The 21,809-nt window shown below is 39.2% G+C and overlaps 1 protein-coding gene across 10 annotated transcripts in view; it reads left to right on the top strand.

The window, feature by feature from the left end:
* Positions 1 to 21,809, top strand: part of LOC141957617 (poly(rC)-binding protein 3-like) — a 543,962-nt gene that overhangs the window by 463,403 nt on the left and 58,750 nt on the right. For all 10 annotated transcript variants that reach the window (XM_074899415.1, XM_074899414.1, XM_074899411.1 and 7 more), the window contains one exon: positions 12,258 to 12,407. In XM_074899415.1, coding sequence (XP_074755516.1) covers positions 12,330 to 12,407 — 78 coding nt within the window. In that variant the 5' untranslated portion in view covers positions 12,258 to 12,329. The remainder of the gene's footprint in view (positions 1 to 12,257; positions 12,408 to 21,809) is intronic.

Genomic DNA, 21,809 nt, shown 5'->3' with positions numbered 1-21,809 from the left:
GAAAAATTACTACTTTGGATTAAAAAAAAATAAAATTAAAACATACATAAACACACACACACTAAATTGCTTCAAAATTTGACACTTTGGTTCAATTAGAAATGAAAGCAAACTTTGCAAGGTGGAATTTCCTATAAAATATAGACTCTGTGTCTAAATTCTGTTTAAAACCTGATCCGGCATTCCCAGCTTTGAGTGTCTTGGCTGACTGCAATGTATCTTTTATAAGACTTCCAGGAAGCTTTATGCAACCTTTCTATATGGAAATGCCAGAGGCACTGCCGCTTCTGGAGAATGTCATTCAGCCTGAGAGATACCCCAAACAGGTTTTGGGCACAGAAATTTAGCTTTAGTTTCTTCCTTTTTAGGTAGTGAAGTCATCTCTGCATCAGTAAGCCACACTTGCAGCATCACAGTTTCTCTCCTTTTCTTTGGTTCCCTCCAATATCATTAGCCTTTTTTGAATACTGCCTCCTTTGTTGCTGGCTAAGGTCCACCTCCATCTTTGTATAATTTTTTATCAGTAGTTTTTTCCACTCTCCTCTCAATGAACTCCCTCTTTTGTGGTCCCAAGCCAAAGGTGGGAAGGTAAGGGAAGCATCAAATCCTTCACATTAACACGTGTTCTGTCATGTTTTCATACAGAGCATTGGACCAGATGCCACATCCAGTTACATCTGTGAAACTGTTTAGGGTAGTGGGGTTGCAGCTGGAAAAAAACCCCAAATGTGTATCCTATGTCTGCTTAAAGCAGCTTTTGTAGGGAGCTCGCACTTTGTAGGGGCTTTTTTAGTGATTGTATTAGTTCACTTCCAGAGCCTCCTCCTCTCACTTTGCTCTCTCGTGATGCTCACTGTGTGGCTGCGAGCTGCTGAGTGACTGGTGTGCATCTGGTGACCCTCCTGCTGCCAGCCCAACCAACCAGTGGTCACTGCTGGCTTCAAGGGCAAAGCTTCTCCTGCAGTGGATCCACGACCTTCTACCTCTAGTTAGGCTGTGGCTCCATGAAACTTGGGTGAACTCAAACCATCAGATGTCCCTGTATCTGTTCAAAATGTTGAAACTGGTTAGGAACAGATATTTCATGAAGTGCTGTTTCAGCTGAGCAAATGAGTTGTTTATGCAAAAATAGGCTCTTTTCTTTGTAAAGGTTGCCCAGAAGTAGCAAATGGATAACCTTAGCACTGTTTTTTCCCAGTGCTAGAGCAAGATATAGTGATCAGCTGGCACTTTGAAGTTATTAATAAACTATTTCATTTTTCTTCACTTTTGCATACTTCATCTATTAAACTTGCTTTGAGTTTTAAAGTTTCTTCAGTTTAAATCAGTGACAGAAATATTAAGTGGCCTAAATGTTGGTGTGTGTTTGGCTCTTTACTCTGAGTATTGACTGCCCATAAAAAGAGCCATTTATTGTCAGCTGCCTGTTGGGGTGTTTTTGTTAAATCCAGTTTCAGAAGAGGCTCTGGGAACTTACTGGGTTTTTTTACCCACTGCACAGTCCCAAGTTTCACAGTGAATTTCTTATAATGCTATATGTTTTAACTGACCACCAGTGACTGAGACCTTGAATATTCATCTTCTGAACATGTATTTTGAAGGCAAAAATTCCTGTGACCTGGTAGGACATTGTAATGCTGCTTTTTTTTTCCCTTTTATCCCCATGAATGATGGAAGTCTTTGCAGCACTCAGCCATGTTTGCAGCTGTTACAGCTGTGCTCCTGTTGGACCAGTTTTCCTTTCTCAGACAGTTCCCAGTCCATCCTTACCTCAAGTGAGCAGGAGTGTGATGTCCCAGGAGAGAGCCTGTGACTTACATTCCAGAGGCTGGTATCAGTCCCCTTGCAGGAGAAGGATGGGAGCTCATTCTTTTCCCTCCCTGAGATACTGTATGAATTTCTTTTTTTTTTTTTTTTTTTCTTTTAATGACTATTTATTTTATTCATCTAGGGAGCTTGAATGGATTTTCAAATCACAGACTTGTAAATAACATAATTAAGGTGGTTATAAAAGTGAATATTTTTGCTTGTTTGTGTCAGAGCTTCAATTATATCAATATATAATATCTTTCTGTTTAGTAAGTATTATTATCATTAGCCTCTTTTCCCTAACCAACAACCATGTTTTATACTGGATTGAGTGGAACGACTGACTCGTGTTTATCGAACTGGCTATGTCTACAAAACATTTAATTTACAAATAGGTTGGACAAATATATATATTCTAAAGCAGATGTCATTTCAGCATTGATGAAATTATAAAAATACAAATATATTTAAATATCGTTTTATTCTGTGCCCAGCAGGAACATACTTGATGGGTGAATGTTTCCCATTAAAGAAGCTCCAGTATTTCTTGGACTACTGTGCTGGGTGTGGGACATTTTAAAATTTGATCAGTAAGAAGCTATCTGTACTCTCGTGTGTACTGGCAAAGAAAATTATAATTCTTCCTTACATCTGTGAGACTGTTTTTGCTAAAGATAAAAAATATTTTAAAAATCATGCTGTTCTTAATATTTGCTTATTAGATTATGCTCCAGCAATCTTTTAACATTTGTCCACATCTGTTATGTAAAAAATGTACCTTGCTTACTTTCTAACATTTAATCATATTCTATGCATATATGCATACTACATTAAAATATATCTTTATGTATATAAATCTTGCTCATTTAAAATATCTTGGAAATGGACCATGTGAACAATTTCTCTATTTTCTGAAATGAAAAAAAGAACATCTGTTTAGGCTTGACTCTCTCTCATTTGGTGTAAGTGCATTTATTTTTAAATCTACGAAGTTTGTACACCCCAGAACAGTTTTAGTTGTTTTACTTGCTTTGAATTAAATTAAGGTAAATTTACAATTGAAACTTTATTTGAAAATAAAATAATTGATGAAATGTCGAAGCCACACATTTGACTTTAGGGGGCAGAGATAAATGTAACACACATTCAGTGTTCAGGTCTTCAGAATCTAGGGTTTTTCCAGGAAAAGGTGTAAACTGAAAATCTGTTCTTATAGGGTAGGCCATTCTTGTAAGCATCTCTGTGCTGGAGAGACCATTCTGCTACTGTTGGTGGTCTGTTCAATTTTTTTACCTACCTTCATTGTGACTTATATGTACATTTCTTTACTAGATTTATTATTTCAGACCATGTGGAATGATTAATGCAAGTTAGGTGGAGTGTCTGTTCCTTAGTTGAACATAAGCAAATAAAGCAAAATATTTATTTAGAACTTGTGTTGGCAACATGAAAACAAACAAAGATTTAAGAAACACAATGCTTAACTTGAGGGTTTTGGAGCCACAGGATAAAGTGGCAGGTAAAGCTGATTTTGTGTTCAAAGCTATGACTAGAAGTAGTCTTTGGTAAATAGCTGGCCTACCATATGCATCTATTGTCTTCCCTGACAATGCAAACTGCCATGTCCATGATAAAGCTTACAGTTAATTACATTTCATGCCATTAGGAAAGGAAAAAAAGCACCTTCTGGTCCATCCTGAACGTGTCGTTAAATCCTCCTGGAGAATATTTGTGGAGAATAATTTACAGTGGGCTGGCACAACTTTCTGATTTGTGGAGGAGTTTGTGTTTCATTAGTCTAACGTGGCAGCTTCCATTTACAGGAGCTTTTAGCTGCCTGGCTTTTTCACATATGCAGAAGAGCTAGTTGGCTAGTGGATCCATACAAAGTATTGACATGCACACTCTGGTGCTTTTTTTTAGTTCACGGCAAACTAAAGATGCTCTCTGCATTCCTGCCAAGGTAATTCTTTCTGGAATAACTACAGAAAGAAGGAAAAAAAAAATACTTGGAAAGATGGAAGATATCATTGGCAAAATAATCACCGCATCTTCCATAGCCTGGAAATTACTCACTTCCCTCAGGATCCCAAATCTGTGTGGCATTTGCTGAAGGCCATTATACAGCTTTTCTAGATTTCCTGAGATTTGATTTCCAGACATTTGATGGCAATTATTACCTGTTTGACATGTGATGTTTTCTGAAGGGATAACTTTCTATATTTTGTCAAAGTGTGTAGCTGTGTATTCACACACAGCATAATATTTTGATATTAATTTATAATAGATAACTGATTCATCACTGAATGTTGTTATTAGGAAATAGTTTTGTGAACGGTAGTCTTTATTGTGCTGCTGTGAATTTTCTTCTTGTAATAAATTCATGATGCTAATATTTTTTACTCAAAAGACTTTACAGAAAATGTTGTAAGTAGAAGAGTGAATAAATATGTTGCTGTTCATTTCCTTTAATAAATCACAAAAGGAGCAGCCAATGCTATTGGCTGAGGCATATGATTTTTGACCAGCATGAGGAAGAGTGGTCCAATTTAAAGAAAGGGCTCATATATGTCAAGTTCAGCAGCTAAACATCCATCAGTTGAGAACAGAAAAAGTAAGTTTCTAATCTTTTGCTGTTCTCTTCAAAGATTATTTGACATCTAGTCATCTTTAGTAAATGAGACGTGAGTCATATAGAGTAAGGGTATTTCTCATTTTAGGGAGAACACAAAGACAGCTGCTTCTATAAATAGGATAGGTTCTTCCTCTGACAAAATAGTTAAACATATCCCTCAAGGAAAAACTAGTACCACTTCATAAAATTACTTTGAAAAGGCAGCACTCCTGGAGTCTTGCCAGTTTTTATACTTGCTGTTGCCTTTAAAAGTTGTTCTGCTGTTTTTTCAATCTGTTATTTCCATATTGGTTTCACATCTTCAGCAAACCTGCTACTTCCAGATATCTGTAGTAACTACAGAGCTTAGGGTATCAGAGATACAGAGATTTTTTCAACAGTTAGTACAAGAATACAGCTTGCTAAAATGTGTAACTGTCTTTTGTTGGTAGCTGTTAACTGTGGTGGAATAATGTGCTACTCTTTAATCCCCTTTGATTTTTAGATTATATTTTACCCATTTTTTTTGTAAAACAGGTATTTTGTATATCTGTAGACTCAATTGCTGCTCTTTCAGTGGCCAATATTCAGCTTGATTTCCTGTAGTTGACAGAAATTTATATCTCTCTGAGCATGTGATTTATGAATTTCCTAAAACCGTGTTCTCTCTAGTGTTTGAATTCCATTCTTGAGCTATTCCCTTATCTTTTTAGTGAAAACCCATTTTACCAACTCACACACACACACGCTTTGTTCTGCTAACACAAAGAATTAATTTTCTCTCCAGTATTTCTGGATTTTTGGATCCATCCCAACTATCAACTTACTTAAAATGGTGCATGATATGACGATTTAACGAAGCCATGTTCTGAAGATCTTGTTCACTTCGTTAAAGAGTTAGAGATTAACATCAAATCTATTTTGGGATATAAATGATAAGGATGTGAATAAAATGTATAATCTCATTCCTTTGTGTACAGTCATCTCTAGTAATTTGGGAGATGGAACTGGTAAAGTAGAAAGGTTAATACTGCACTCACTTCCTTAGCTATTGTTCATTCATCAAATTCTCCTCGTGAGGCTTCTGTATAAAACTGGAGTGCTTCAAAGAATGATTTCTCTTTTTCCAAATAGTTACTACTGGGAGAGAAATCCTTTGAAGAGTTGTCATTGTTATTACTGTTATGTTACTGTGGGCATCCTGTGAGCTTTTTGTTCTTAGTAGCGTCACAACAATATGGTTTAGTAACAGTAGGTGGCTTCATCCTCCAGTTGACACAGAAGCTGAAGAAGTGTATGTCTAGCGAATGTCCAGTCATCTTCTTTTCTTTCAGCTGAGACCATAAATAGCTGCTGATCATTATCACTTTTCACCATTTCTGAAAAGAAGTTTCTTGAAACAAAATAATACATCTGGAGCTGGCTTTGCTTTTGATTTCACTTTGGGTTGGGGGGGGGGGTAACTACTGCCAGTTTTTTTCTGTATAATTACACTGTTTAGTCCTTTGACATCCAGCAATGTTAATTTCAAGTGAAAAGTCATAGATAATAACTGCTTAGCTTATTGAAGAACTTGAAAGCAAAGTAGTTATTTCTTCATTTGATAGCATGAACCTTTCTGTGGCAGACTGCTTATTTGTAATTTTAAACTTTATATATATGGCTGAATGTGTCAATTTCTATTGATAAAGTCATCACTTCTTGTCCTGTACTAATTTTCTTACGTTTCTTTCAGTCTCTTTCTCCTTTCCTATATTCGCTCCAGTTTAAATGAAAGACTAAAATCATGTAAGTGGCATAAATCTGTCCCTAAAGAACTCTGCTCTTCCGAAAGCACAGGTCCTTTCTTCTCATTGAGATCCTTGGCAGTGTGCTTCCTCCAGTTCCTAGGATGTTTCTCTCCCCATGGAAGCTTCTAATCAAGAGGACTTAGCTACAGCCTTTTCATGGCTTCCCATGTTTCCGTTTTCTCCATTATTTTGTCACTTTTGCTATCTTTTTTCTTTTTTTTTTTTTTTTGGTAATAACATTTTTTTACGAGTTCTTGCTAAATAAACCACTCTGAACTATTTCTTCATACCGTCAGTGTATTACTCTCCATCTTCCAGTTCTTCATAACTCATGATAATTCTTTTTGTTCACCTTCAGTTTACTTTGCTCATGCCTTAGTCTCCTTGTTCAGTCCCTGTCTTTTCCTTCCCCCATCCGTATAGGGATGTTTCCAGATATTATGGAAATGACAGATTTACTGTGAGAGACTAGATGTTCCTATGTTTCCCTTATCAAAGTTTTCCTTATTCGAACCTATGGATATATGAGAACTAAGTGATTGAGTTTAAATCCTTTAGATCCTTATTTAAATTAGAGATGATTTCTGCTGAATGTCACTATAATTTCCCCCACTCTTTTTTCTTTGTTATAATTTTTTTTTTTTCTTCCAGTGGAACAACTGGAATTTGTTCTTTGGAATTTCATCTGTAGATTCTTCCTTTCTTTCTTCATAATTACACCTTTCTGTTGATGGTGATGAAGCACCATAATTAGGTTCAAGAGTCCCTTTTGGGGCTCAAGCACAGGGAATGCTGTGCTGGGTGCTCTGACCAGTTTCATCATTCCTGACAAGCTCAGATTTAAAAATCATACAACCAAGATTTCACATACCAGAACACGTTTTCAGGTGGTTCTTACTTGCACATTGATTCTTCTCACATTATTCTCTGTATCACCCATAGGAAGCTTCATCTCTTTCTTTCTCCCTGTGTTTCTCCTTCTCTCCTCTTCTGCATCTCTTTCCTTTCCAGCACATCTCTGTGACTGTACAGCTCCGTCCCATTTCACACCATGCACACTCTCCCTTTCTGTCCCTCCTCCCTCTCATTCCTCTGGATCTTCCAGAAGAATAGCTTTCTTGGCAGATTCATGGATGTCAAATAATTCATTATAGCTTTAAACTCAGAGATCAGTTGCTTGATGTCTACCTTGGTACTGTGTTGATTTTACTCCTCTTTGGCATCCCTGCCTGCTGTGGAGTCAAAGGCTTTCTTATCCTGCATGCCTGGAGTGGTCACCTTAGAGATTTAAAACATATATATATATTTATATACCTATATTTTTCAGCACTGTACAGCCACATTCTCTGCAGTGGTCTGCTTATTTTCTTGGGAGAGGATTACTAGGCTTGAGGGGTAGGAAGAAAAGGGGTCATGAAGTTGACTTTCCATTTCTGAGGCTTCAGACAGCCATCTCACACTACCCCGTCAGCCATGTGGATCCCTAACCTCTATGTATGTTTGTGTGTCAGGGTTGTGGAATTGTCCTTTAGCTCTATAGTTCATCTTGCAGCTTTTATTAATTCAGTGGAATCCTTGAGGAACTGTGTTGTTCTTTGTAGTACTCTGATGAACACGTCTTAACTGCTTGTTGTTTCAGTCATTTAATCTTCCAACAGTTATTGAAAAGCCACTTTAGAAAATTGATGGTTCTTATATGATGAATACTGTGCATATAGGACATGCCATTTTATGCCTATATATGCATGTATAAAAACACATAACTACAGATAAAGTGCATTTGCATAAGACTATATGTTCATCTTACTGGAGTTTTCAAAAGGCTGGGGTTTTTTTAATGCATTTGGATGTCTTTTTCTACCTAAAGGGAAATTTTCACTTTTTACATGATAAGCAGCAGTTGAAATGTCCTCAAAAGTTCACACTCAGCCCCACAGGAGGCAAAGATTTGCTGTTTGCTGGGAACGATCTGTTTGATGTGATCTACTTTCCTTTGTTCCCTGGGCATGGTTTTTCTGTTTGTTACGTAGAGCTGTGGAGCTGCAGAGCCCCAGATCTTGTGTTTTGTGCATTCTGGTCCAGAGTCACAAGGTCAGAAGGAGGATGTTGTCCAGCTGTCCTCCCGTCACAGCCAGGTCTCTGCTGAAAGCAGGCTAAAATGTATAAACCCTCACTCTTAACATTCAGCCATGCAATTGACTGTGTCTGCCTGCGGGAAACTCTCTGCTCACCTGTGGAGTCCCCTGACTTTCCACTGGCATCAGGAAAAGGATGATACATTGATTTTTTGTAGTCTGAGACTCAACTTTCCCAGCCCCCAGAGAAGCCATGGTACCTCGTCACACAGAGCTTGAGAACGGAAAGCCTTATGTGTTCAGCCTTCTGTTTGCACACACAGAGAGGCACACATAAGCCAGGAACATAGTAAATTGTTCAAAATGCCAGTTTAGTAAAGGAGAGGGAAATTATTTTGCTGATTAAGTATTCATGATGTGCTCATGTATTACAGCAGTAGGTTTATAAATACATGGATGTATTGCTGGCTGGTAGGAGGATTTGTAGAGGAAACCATTTTCTTTCTCTCATGATCTGACATCTCCATGCACACAGAGATCTAGACCAGCATGTGTTTACGATGATGCCTGCAGAGAAATTTGCTCAAATTAGTTAAAAATAATAAAGTACGACAATGCATTTTATTTTAATCTGTCTTTAAAGCTGAAATACTCAGGTAATTAACAGTCCTGTGGGTTTACAAAGCTGTAAATGTTTTACCAGAATACTTCAACTTTCAGGACAACTGGGGCAATTGTAAATGACCTGCTATAGTAAAAGCTCTTCTCTCTTCATGATATATTGTACAGTTTTCATGTATTCTTCTTTAGCATGTGAGGTTGCTTCTTGAATTCATTCCCTTTGTATCTCACACAGCTGCCTAACTCCTTGCAGGCACACGCTCTCAGCCCTCCCCCAGACATCTGTTCTCCTTCTCAGTACCAGGTGCCAGAACTTGAGGTTGTTGGGAGGAGGGGCAAAGACAAATTCCTTCAAAAAAATTAGATGGCAGAGATATTTTTAACAATATTTGTGGTGAAATTTCATTTTTAACCTCTGTTTTTAAATAGAACCCAAAAGGCGTTAGCTAAAAATACAGATTTTTTTTTTTTTCCAGGTTTTATCTGGAAAAGGTCAGGCTTCAGTGGGGATTGGTTTGTTGTCTGGGAGAAGGCTTCCCTCCAAAATTCTTCCCAAAGTGAGCATACTGTTGTAGCATCACAGCAGTAAAAGGCCATGGCAACTGCAAACCTGTATCTAGTCTGGCTTTATTTTTCCTGCATGGGCATACATTTCGTTAGAAACATAGCTGTACCTTCATCACTAAATTTTGGTCCACGGGTGGTCTTAAATACCTTGCTTCTACTTGGAACACATCCATTATGTGAAATCTTCCAAGCATGCCTTAAGCTACTGTGGGTTTCTAGAGATCTCAAATGGCCTGTATTGCTCCCATAAAGTCCAGAATGCTGAGATGTATTCTACTGTTATGTACCTGAGTGCTCCTCTTTGGCATGTGGGGTTTTTTTAACAGAGCTGAGCAGAAAATGCTTGGGCTGTCAGAGCCAGAACATTTCCCTCAGCAAGCAGCAAGGAGCAGGTGAGCACCATGGCACTGTTCCCTTTCTTAGTCTGGGAACAACCACAGTCTCCTCCTCTGCTCCTCTCTCTGTGCTTGTCAGAAGGGACTGTTGTGGCCACCCACTTGCAGATTTTACTGTGAGTCCTGGCCCAACCTTAAAGAAGCAGAGTAAAGCCTGATACCTTTCATCTCATTTCCTACCAGCTGCCCTGGGACATTTTCCTCTCACCCTCTTGCACACACCTGGTGCATCAGAGGCATGGCCAGGCTGCTTCTGTTTTCTGCTTTCTCACCCAGGCACCTTGTTCTCTACCGCTTTTCTCCATCTGGATAGGTGATATGTAATGTAAGTGATAAGTCTGGAAACGTGGACTAAATGGGATTTATTTCAGTGGCTGTGGTCTGGGTGGTAGAGCAGATGGTATGAAATACACTGAGTCCATGCTGGGTTAGGGAAAATTAGCCCTGGCAACAGAGCAGGTAGGCAGGAACTGCTCTGTGTAGCGACTAATGAATTTGTTTGTAGGAAGAGGAGCTTAAGTTGCTCTTTCTCCCTCCTTCTTTTCACCTCTGTCGTGGTTTTGGCTGGGAAAGAGCTAATTTTCCTTCTCAAGCATGTCTGCCTCTTATTCTTGCAGTCACTGAAGGCAAAGAAGCTCTCTGTTGGTCCTAGGTATTCCTGCAGAGACTTGAGAGAAGACCCTGCATCTTCCAGTGTATTTCCCAGCAGCAAAAACATCAGGAGTCGCTTGACCACCCTCAGGCTCAGGCTGAAGTGAGAAGCCTCAGCCATCCGAGGAGTGACTTTCTAGGATGGTCTGCAGATAATAGAGAGCAAAATGTGTAACAAGGGGAAATGAGAGTCAGCAGATTTAAGCCAGATAAAGTGGAGCACTTCTTCCCACACTAATAATTAATCTGTGAGACCAGAACTTCTGGAGACCAGATGTATGGATTCAAGAAGGGATTAGACAAATACATGGAGGAGTGGTCCACCAATGGCTATTGAAAATGCTGGTCTGGATGAAGTCTCCTAGAAAACCCTGAATTGCTGATTGCTGGCAGCTCAGCAAGTCTATTAGGGATGACTCCATACATGTTTCTTGTGCTCTTTCTTTAAGCATTGCTGTTGACTTTTCTGACACCTAACATGGTCAATTAAGTTGGACTTTAGTCTAATATGTAAGTGCTTAGTGGCTCTTTAGATAAAGCTTAATCAGTTGATGAAACGGCTTGCATGATACTACCTCCAGCATTTTTAGAGGAATGATCTCGTAGGTCCCATGCCTGATCAATCTTCACAAAGAGACAATAGCACCCCAGTGAGACACTGCTGTACGCTCTGAGCCACAAAATGGTTGTCCCTAGGGGTGCTCATTAGCCAGTGCCCAAGCTAGCCAAATTTTTTTAGAAGCTCCGAGATCCAAAGCTAATAGGGTTGTCATTAATAAGGGATGGTTGGTTACTGAGAGGCGTCATGTGTGTTTAAGGGTCTATGTTCTGTAAGATACTCCTGAAAAAGACAAAACTGAATAAGGAGTCTCTAAGCCTTTTCTGCTGTGGAATTTACCTGCCGTTGGTAATACTCCTTTTGCCCCCATTTTTGTCTGTACTGAAAAATGTCCTTGCATTAATAAATTCATAATGCATCTTGTTTATCCTTTCAAAGCCAGCCATTACAGCTTTTGTTAGCATTTTAGGATAGTTATGACTTTGTAAATGACTGAAAATCTGCAATTTGTCATTAGGAATTAAGAAAAATATCCTTCTACTTAAGGCTGAAGCTCAGTTTTGGCCTTTGAGGGACTAAGCCACCTCTGGGCCTGGTAGACAAAAACGAAGTCAGACAGTGCCCAGATTTACAGCAGCAAGTGGCTCTTAGTTACTCAGATGTCTTTGATAATGTGTCATCCGCTGTTGCTGGCAGGGATCAGTGTTTAGGCTCAGAATTAATTTCTCTCTAGCTGGAGAGAAAACAAAAAAAATCTCTTCTGCAAGAGCAAAAAGAAAAAGAGGTAGTAACAAGGAGAGAAATGAAAACAACACCAGGCATGTGTAAAAATGCATATATATATTTCATATACATACACAACGAAGGTTAACAGAGAGAAAGTGGCGTTCAGAAGAAGACATTGTATTTCACTCTTGTTTTCTGTACTTTCAGTTTTGAAATACAGGAACTGAAAAGAATTTTTTAGGTTTCAGAAGGGAGTTTATCTTGTAATTGGTGAAGGGCTAAAGAGTTGATTGGAGAGGGATAATAATCAAAGGAGCCTTTTCAGCACTAAACTGTAGTTCATAAAATCAAAGGGAGGAATGTTAATTGGTTTGTACAACATGATATTCTCAGTTCAGAGTAGCTTCAGCCACTCAATGGTACCTTTTCTTTTTCTCTCTCTCTTTGTAGGTTGATTAAGTGAATAGAAAAAAAAAAAAGAAAAACGAAGCTGCTTTCCAATATTGAAGATACGAGGCCAGGATGAACACGAAGGACACAAAAGTGACTGAAGGAGGTCTCAATGTCACACTTACCATACGCCTTCTCATGCATGGCAAGGTGAAGCATTTACTGTTGCCACAGCAGTTGCCTGTGTATTGAGCAAGTGTGTGAAGTTACCATCAGAGCCTGACAGTGTCATTGACAGAGGGTCTGCTCCTCCTCCTCCTCCTGACTTCAGTCAAAAGCACCATTGCCATGACTGAAAAATAACGCCCTGCCTTTAAAGGCATCATACTTAAGTTTGCCCTGCAGCCCAAGTTCATTGGAACAAACCCTGCCTATACAAACCTGTTTTCAGCAGGTCCAGCAGTAAAAAAAGTTTTGTTGATAGTTAGCCAAATTAGGCAGACCCTTGCATAAGGCTGACCTGCATACAGCTTGCCTTTCTCATCATTTGCTGGATTTTGCAGGTTTTTTTTTACCATACAAGAATTTTGACTTGTGTAAATAATTGCCACAGCATTACTGTCTGTTTCTGTTGAATGCAAATGGATAGTTCTTCGTTATTCCGATGTAGCATCTTATTAGAGCGAACCTCCTGATAAACCAAACATTCATCCAGGTCCCCTGCGGGTTTGTTTTGGAAGGTTGACTGTCATTTCATTTCTGTCCAGCGCAGCACTTAAGCATGCAGATAAATGTGAAATCTGTGCCATAGACAAAGTGCCAATTCAGTATTGTCAGACTTAACAGTCTGATAACCATTTGTTTCATGTTGCCAGATAACAAAATGGGCTTTTAATTAAAAAACACATTTCATAAGTTTGTTTGTGTTATTTCCATCAGGCAACACCAGGAATTTTTAGGCATAATGAATGAAGGTTGTGTAAAGGAGGTGGGTTTGGCTCTTTCTTAACAAGAAGAGTGAATATATATATCTCTCATTCTGGAGATCAAATTTGTATATATAAATCTAAACAGCATTTTTACTCCTAGAATTTAATAACTAAAAGTACATTTACATTTTGAAGCAGTGCATGCTCTCAACCAATGGCATATGAAAAACCCATAGCAAAAATAGGAGGCTAAACAATCTCCTCCTGTATTTTACTTGTGGAGCTGGTAAGAAGTATAAGGGGGTACAGTTTAAGTCTGCAAATTAAAAAAATCAAATTAGGTTATGTCAGATGAAATGATGTATTTTCTCAGAAATTATCTAACGATTTTCTTTGATTTTTTTTTTTTTTTTCCCCATGAAATACTCAGCTTCAGGCAGGCATCTGGTGTGTAAAATCTGCATCTTAAATAAGGATCTGTCAAACAAATTTAATAACAGTCTCTTTTACCAAACCCACCTAAAATCTGTATGCATGTCTGCACTCAAATTAGGTCTTAGGGATTGATTTTACTGGGTTCTGGTCCAAATCCAGAAAAGCATTTGAACACATCCTTATCCTGGTGGGTATAAGTAGCCCTACTGGTTTCAGTCAAATTCCCACGTGCTTAAGCGTGCTTTTTTTTTTAACCACTGTCAGACAGCTCTGCTTCTTTCAGAATCATGCCTTTAAAGGAAAAGAAAAATCAAGTATCTGTCATTTTCAGAACATTTTAGTTAAACTGTGGGCTAAGGTTTTTTTTAAATCAGAAGCAGCTGATTTTCTGTGTTAAACATCAATAATTGTGTGTGCAACCACAATAATGGATGTTATGTGTCCAATCTTCAATGCATATGTAGCCCCAAGGGTCTAAATTAAACCCATAAAAGCTACAAAGTTCAACTTTTAAGTGGAAGTATACCATGCATCCTCAGTTAACAAGACACGATGGGTATACTGTTACCTCTGCTATGCTGTAATCATGTATTCTATTGTGCCTAAGTATTGCAAAGAGTACATTAAATCAGAATTTATTTTGGTGATAAAAGTCAGACCTTTATGGTTTCTTTGATGTCATTTCTGTGATTTAGAAATGATAATATAGAGGAATGAAGGATGTATGAGTCAATATGAACTCAGTGTGAGAAGGTCACTCTGAAGGCTGTATATGCCTCTGAAAAAGAAAAAGATAACATGTTTCTAGGCTCTTCCTTAAGATTTGTTGTGGTAATGACATTGGTGGAAGTTGCTGATCTCTCATTAGTATTTCTAGACAAAACAATTATCTGATGCAGAGCTTGGGATGTGAGTAACTGGTCACAACTTGAAGAGGGGAATAAAAAGGTTGTTTTTAAAAGTAACAGTAGCAAACTGGATTCAGTTAGATAACTTTAAAGTAAGATAATTTTGAAGTTATCTATTTATTAGTGTATTTCATGGAAATATGAGGGTCTGTCCTCACTAACCTTAACTCTGTCTCTAAGCTGTTATTAACAGTGTACCTTTGCATAGAGAAGGTCTATGTGCCTTGTGATATTTGCATTCATTTTGATTGAAAGTCCGTAACTTGTGCTACTGTGCTTAGTTATCTCGGCTGTAAATCCTGTAGACAGGAAAACTTTTCATGTGATATGTATAGGGGCTTTAAGTCAAGAATGGACATCTTAATTAGGCAATTAAGCTAAATTATGTACCTGCAGACAGAAAGTTCAGGATTTGTATGAATGGACAGACCTCTGAAAGAAGGTAGGGAGCAAAAAAAGCATCTTTAACAACAACAAACAAAACAAGTAGCAAAAGTCAAAGACAACATTAGTGTTCTTATGAAAGGAAAACAGATGGGAACAGTTCTGAGCTCCAGGAGAACCCAGGGCCAGTGCCTTCAGACAGGTAGGACACCTTTCATCAGTACCTTTACTTTATCTTGCTTTGGGGAAAGAAGCGGCTGTAGGTCCAGCTGAGCTCCTGCAGGGCGCTTATATGGCCAGTTGGAGAACCAGCTCGGCCGCTCTTCTGCAGCGTAGCAAGATTTAGGAGCAGTTGGCTGGCGACAAGGCAAGGCATGGCCTTCATTTTCTCAGGACAGAAAATGTGGTGTTAAGGGAGGGCAGGAAATTTTTTTTATTAGTGGAAGCAGCAGAAAGGCTTGTGTGGGCCCAGCAAAAAGCTAACCACTGTGAGGTGTAAAAGGTTCACCTCAGGGTAAATGTTTCTGGGTCCTGAAAAGTATCCTCCTGAGCCAGGACTTCAGAGAGTGTGTGATGGTGTAAGATGAAAGGCCTGATTTTCATCTTGCGCCATGTTACATTAGTAAAGTTTTGATAGTGTGACAGCCCTGAAAAGAAACCAGGAGCAACACAGAGCATTTGTCATACTTTCTTGGGATGAATTAGAGGGCAGGTGTTGGGGAGTACACTACAAGGGCAGTGCTCATATGTTCTTCACATCCACAGAGAAGCAACTATCTCTGTTTGCAGGGAATTTTAAAAGCAAAATTATGAAAAACTTGTTACAGAATCATTGGCTGGTTTGGGTTGGAAGGGACCTTAAAGATCATCTAGTTCCAGCCCCCCTGCCATGGGCAGGGACACCTTCCACGCTAGACCAGGTTGCTCAAAGTCGCGTCCAACCTGGCCTTCAAGAGAGGGGACAGCAACAACCTCTCTGGGCAACCTGTTCCAGTGTCTTACCACCCTCACAACAAAGAACTTCTTCCTTACATCTAATCTAAATCTACCCTCTTTCAGTTTAAAGCCATTACCCCTTGTCCTATCACTACATGCCCTTGTTAAAAGTCCCTCTCCGTCTTTCTTCTGGATGTGTGAGGAGGGGAGGAGGCTGCTGTAGCATGCTGCACCATCCATCATTGGAGGTTTTTAAGGACAAGTTGGACAAAAATGAATACATCCCATAAAGCTGCCATGGCACTGCAGCCTCTGCTGCTTGGGACCTTTTTGACTGAGTAACCTGAATGCTGTTCCAGAGAGGGCAGGAACAGAAGGGCCTTTTGAAGCATGTGCATCAGTTGGATATATAGACTATATTAAATAACGCAGGCATGCATTTTCGTCTTTTACTAATAAGAAGGATTCTCCAACATTAAGGAATAAAACTGTTCCATGCATTTCAGTGGAATAAAACAGGGAATATAGGCTGGGATTGTTTACATTGCCCTGTTTCTCTATTTTCCATCTAATTCCTGCTGTTTCTTGAAGTAAAATAAGTAAAATCACTGTGTGGGGCAGAGGCATGAATGAGTATGGATATTTTCTTACCTTTGTCTACTTCTAAAGTATAATTTCTGGGCAGGATTAGAATATTGCAGGGATTGCAAGATTTCTGCTTCCAGCGAAGGCAAAAGTGGCAGCATTTACCCATATCAGCATTTTTTGAAGGGCTTAAGGAATGCAAATTAGATGTGTGTGCGTTCATGGATAAACAGTCCCTAGCTATCAGAGCCCTCTGTAAGGAGAGGTAGGGTTCAGGCTTCAAAATAAATGTGCCTTTCACCTTTTCTTCCTTTTTAAATTTTTGTCGAAATCAAACTTCTTTTGGCTATGTGCATGTTATAGGGTCTTTAGTGGAGCTCAAGGTTTCTCTCTTGTCATTGCTTGCTCAGCTTTTCCTGAATTTTTTATTCCCATGACTTGTGGCTGGTTTTTTTCCTTGCTTACTACCACAGGTAATAAGGTTGGAAGATTGTGGAAAATTGTAGCCTTGCCCACAGGTGTCTGCCAAGATACCTTAGTACTTGACATCAGCAGTGCTCTTGTTCTAGTTTTGGTCACTTCATGTCCAGAAAGAAGTAACTCCTGAAAAAGCATCTACTTTGACTGTACTGGATAATAATTACATGATTTTGGTCTGGTTTGTATTTGTACACAGCTAGTGTTAACAGGCTGATTAAGACCCTAGAGACTCACCATTGAAGGTTAATTTTAGATGTAGATGGTAAGGAGACTGTGCTGGTAGAAAGATGTTAAATTTCAGGAAAGCAGCTTAATGGAGATTTAAAAGTCAGGTCCATGAGGTGGAACAGGAGAAAGTGTTCAAATGTGCCAACATGGAAGGGGCAGCAGGGTCACGAATCCACTTTGGTCTCCATCTGATAGTGGTGGTGAAGGAGTCTCTGCTTTGTCCCTCTGGCACAAACTGCAGAATTAAAAATGCATCATTTCCAAAGGCACTGCGTGAAGGTGTGCGTTGTGAAACCATACTGGGTGCAGTGAAGTCTGCGAGAAACCAAAGTAGAATATATTAATATAGGGAGTCTGAGGAAACTTTTAGAGAAAGGGGAAGGAATTCAAAAATAGAAAACAAAATGAATTAATAAAGTCAGATGGTTAGGAAGAACAAGAAAATAATTTACACGTAGGATGAAAGGGAGAAGGGAAGACTGACAGGGAAGTAGGACTCTTGCCAAATACTGAGCGGTGTAAATTGGAGAGTTGAGGCAATTAACTGGAGAAGGTAATTTAGAAGATACATGTTCAGTGAGAGAAGGAAATCTGGAAAGCATAAAAGGCTGAAAGGCATCAGATGTGGCAGTGTCTAGAGAGTGGCACATTTGGGATATGCCAAGCTGGAGAGCAAGCTATTGCAGCAAAAACATATGCAATTTTGGATATATAGTGTTGTTGCATTGTGGGGCAGAGAGACTGCAATTACCTTACCGTTCTCCTGGCAAAATCACACCTGTGGTTCTGTGCTCAACAGCAGTGCCATGTGTGTGAGTGATGTTGAAGACTGAGCAGAGGGGGAATTTGCAGATAACAATGTTTTAGGAGGCTGAGAAGACTGTGTCTAGCTTTCTTCAGACATAAATACCTGGAGAGAATAAATATGAGTGAATGGAGTGTCATTATTTTGAATGATACAAGTGCTTGTGGATGGAAATAATGGAATAAAATATATTTTAAAAATAAATCCTAATTAGGGAATCCCAAGAGAAATTCCTGATATTGAGATTTTTATGAGGTTCTGTAAGTCTCCTAAGTGGATTTTAAACATGTCTGGGGAAGAGCAGCACATGTAGTATGTAGAATGTATAATCTGCATTGATGGAGGAAAGATACAGTGACTGAGTGGAGCTTTTCCTTCCCTGATACCATTCACTCCGTGATGTTTCTCATAGTTTCAGCAGTAGTGAATCAGAAAAAATGTACCTGCAGTCAAATGTTCAGGTTTGGACAAAACCCTATCAGTGCCTTCATTTTTAAAATTTAAGCTTCCAGCACTTACAGCTTCATTTTAGATGCCCTGAGGAGTCTATGTCCCAGTGGTTTCAGCAGAATGAGTGGCTCCCTTGTGGCACTGAAAGCACTGGTTACAACAAACTTACATCCAGGTTCACTGGTGACTTTCAGACATATTGGTGAGTATTTTTTTTTTTATGATGCTATATATAGAATTCTTTACAAGAAAAACAAAGAAAATTTAGACTCATTAAGGTGATTACTCACACTTAACAGCTCAAATATAGACAGAAGTAAATCATGGAGAAAATCGCCATTTTCATCAGTATAGATAATATAGTTTTAACATCAGGAATTTCTTTTAGTGGCCACTTTTTTGTGTCGCTTCATTGCCCCCTGAAAGACTGTAAGGCAAGCACAGAAATAATTTTTCCCCATATTGAAGGTAATGGCCTTCTCCTTCCCCATTTTTTCTTTTATTTCTTACTTATTAAAATACAGAATACAACAAAGTAGCTTTAAGAATTGCCTTGTCAGTAATTTAATCCAAGCCATAAAATGCCAACCAAGCCAATGTTTGTTCTGTTCTTTCTAGTTTCCACGAACTCTGTCAGGGTATTATGAGGATTGACTGTCCTGCCTATTGCTATTATAGTTCTTGTTTTGTTTATCTGCATTACTCTGGTACCTAAGAACTCTAGTCATGGAACAAAACTCTGCGTGCAAACACACAACACAAGATGGATCTCCTCTTAGTGTCTTTGTAGTTACAACTTTAAGTTTCTCACTAGCCTAAAAAATCAACAGAAAGGACAACGGTGTTTTTCCTCAGCGCCTGGGCACTGTATGTCCCCAAAAACAATCTCCATAGCTGAATTTTCCCACTTCCGTCAAACAGAATCTCCTCGCTGGTCCACGGCTGTAATGAACTGAGATTGCAGGAGGCAGACACCCTACTCAGTACTGCTGCTTCAGCATCGCAGGCCGAGGGACAAGCAAAAGGACAGAACCAGTTTTGGGTTTGAAATGGGGGGGGGAGCCTGGAAGATCTGGTGTGAAATTGAATGTAAATTTGTTACCATTTGTTACCCATATCAAAACGCAAAAGAGAAATCCCCATTGGCACAGCTGCCCCAAAACTGGTAGATAGACCTGTGGAAGATTCATAACACTGGCATTTCCGTCAGAAAGACCGTAATTTTAAGGTTTCCTCGTACACTATGAGATTTATTAGCAATGTTTCTGTCTCAATAAGGGTTTGGACTGCAGTGCCTTACTAAATTAAGGCTGTTAGCATCAGCCAGTGACTATTGAAGCATCACCTAGGAACATAAAATCTCCCATGTCAGCGAGGCTAATCCCACATAATCCCAGAACACAAATCAGACTCTCGGTTTATTTGAGCCATTTGTTCCCTGAAGTAGACACATTACATCATGTTTCCCAAAACTGACTTTTATTCTGGTCTTTGAAAAATGCTGATGCCCCACGTGCTTCATTGTTTAGAACATCTTCATGGAACGTGTTCCTGGGATCTTCCATGCAAGCATGTTCATGAGTTTATACAAGTATTGGCAACTCTATCGTCAGAACAAGGCAAAGAGAGAAAGTTGGGTTGTTATGCCTCTGTATGGATGGGAGAAAGACAACTGGTGCTGGTCTGGAAAACTTTTATCAGTGCAGATGTTGTTTGATGTTGCCAGGATCCCTCCTTGGCGGATGTGCTTCCCCACCGTGGAAGGCTGTGTTTCTTTCCTTTCAGTGCTTTTCTAGCAGGCCTTTTTGTTTGTAGAGTCCAGTCCTACTGGTTCTACCTTATCCTTGCTCATAGAAAGCAGGTAAGTCTGTGCAGACAAAGCATTGCCTGAATAAATTGCAGGCTTTAGGATGTGGCCTGTGCTTTGTCAGATTCTTTGGGGAGAAAGTATATATTCTTAGATTTCTTAAAGGTGTTTTCCTTCTAGACATGGCTTTATCTCAGTGTTTCATTTACCCCATAGTGCTGATACCAGAAGTTGCATGCCCCATGGTAATAGAGCAACGTCTGTGCTTTTCGATGGTCCTAGCTACCTGTTTTGTTTTGATTCCTTGGGATGCAGTAATTACTAAACTAGCTTCACACTTAGAAAAATGATGGAATTTCACACATGATGTTTACAGATCAATGATTAATCTTTAAACCAAGGTTTGTTACCGTTTGTTAAGCCTCTTGTTTTCTTAACATGACTAATTTCTTTCTTTTGTTATTCAAAAGGAACACTAGATAATTAATTAGGAAACAGCTTTCTCCTACAGCCTGTTTTATATCTTTGTTTAGTCATTCACATCATCAAGAACCTTGTGAAAGCCTTGGCTCACAGACTTTGCTGCCACCTTTTGTTCTGCTGGTGCTGCCTTGCCCTCACCACGGATGATGCAAAAGCTGCAGAAACAGCTTTCTGCTCTTTGATGGCTCCACCACTCCCCAAGTGTTCGTTAAGAGCAAAACTCATCCCATTCATATGAATAAGATGTGCAAATAACATATGCTGCATTTCAGCATGAAAACCATCCCCTGGTTCTACCATTGCTTTTCCTCACATTATCTGTGATGAATTGGGTGGTTGGCTAGTAATACACTTTATTAATACTGAGCAGTCTTCCAGTGTTTGTTGATGAGGTTCACCTCTTGTTGTTTTATCTGTTTTATTAGAAAAGGCATACTAAAAAAAATCATAGTCAAAAATCAACTCACACACACACTCCTGGCTTGAGAATTATTTTCAGGCTATCTGAAATCAGCATGGACGTTTTAAATTTTCCTGGGGTTTTCCAAAGTGACGCTGTTGGAGCCCAAATGTGAGACTGTTCGGCCAGAGATACTGTCACCTAGAGATATGCCCTTTAGAAGGCATTACCTAGGCTGAATGATGAATCTCAGGATAGTCACTGAAAATTGCTGTCATTTCTTAAAGGAAAATTGATACCTATCTATTTAGTGCCTGCATGCATATACTGACTTCACACACAAATAGGTAAATATGTGTGTGTATACATATGTATCAGTGGATGTAGGCACATGCACACTTACAGCTTTTCAGAGGCATCCTGCTCATCCAGTGTGGTTGCTCTGGCATATCTGCTTCTGGCAGGTGGCTGTTCATATGTTGAGGCCAAGGAGCTTGGGTAGTACCTTTAGCTCTGGCATCAGTCTGCCGGGTTGACTTGGACCTGTCTTCTCCCTCTGAGCTTTAGTTCCTTCATTTATAACTTCTTTTTTACTGTGCGCTGCTTTTTGATCAGCTATTGAAATGTGATTATATGAAACCCAGTAATTTTTATCATATAACTTATTTTCCCACTGTGTTTATGCATAGAGGGTTAGTCAGTGAATCAGTTTGAAATTGATCATAAATACATACCTTTAGCTTATATCCCTGAGCACTGGAAAACAGCAAATAGTTTGACAG

This window comes from Athene noctua, chromosome 2 (genome assembly GCF_965140245.1).
Source record: "Athene noctua chromosome 2, bAthNoc1.hap1.1, whole genome shotgun sequence".
Lineage (NCBI taxonomy): Eukaryota > Metazoa > Chordata > Aves > Strigiformes > Strigidae > Athene > Athene noctua.
The sequence above is the reverse complement of the archived record's forward strand: the minus strand, read 5'-3'. Positions and strand labels throughout refer to the sequence as shown.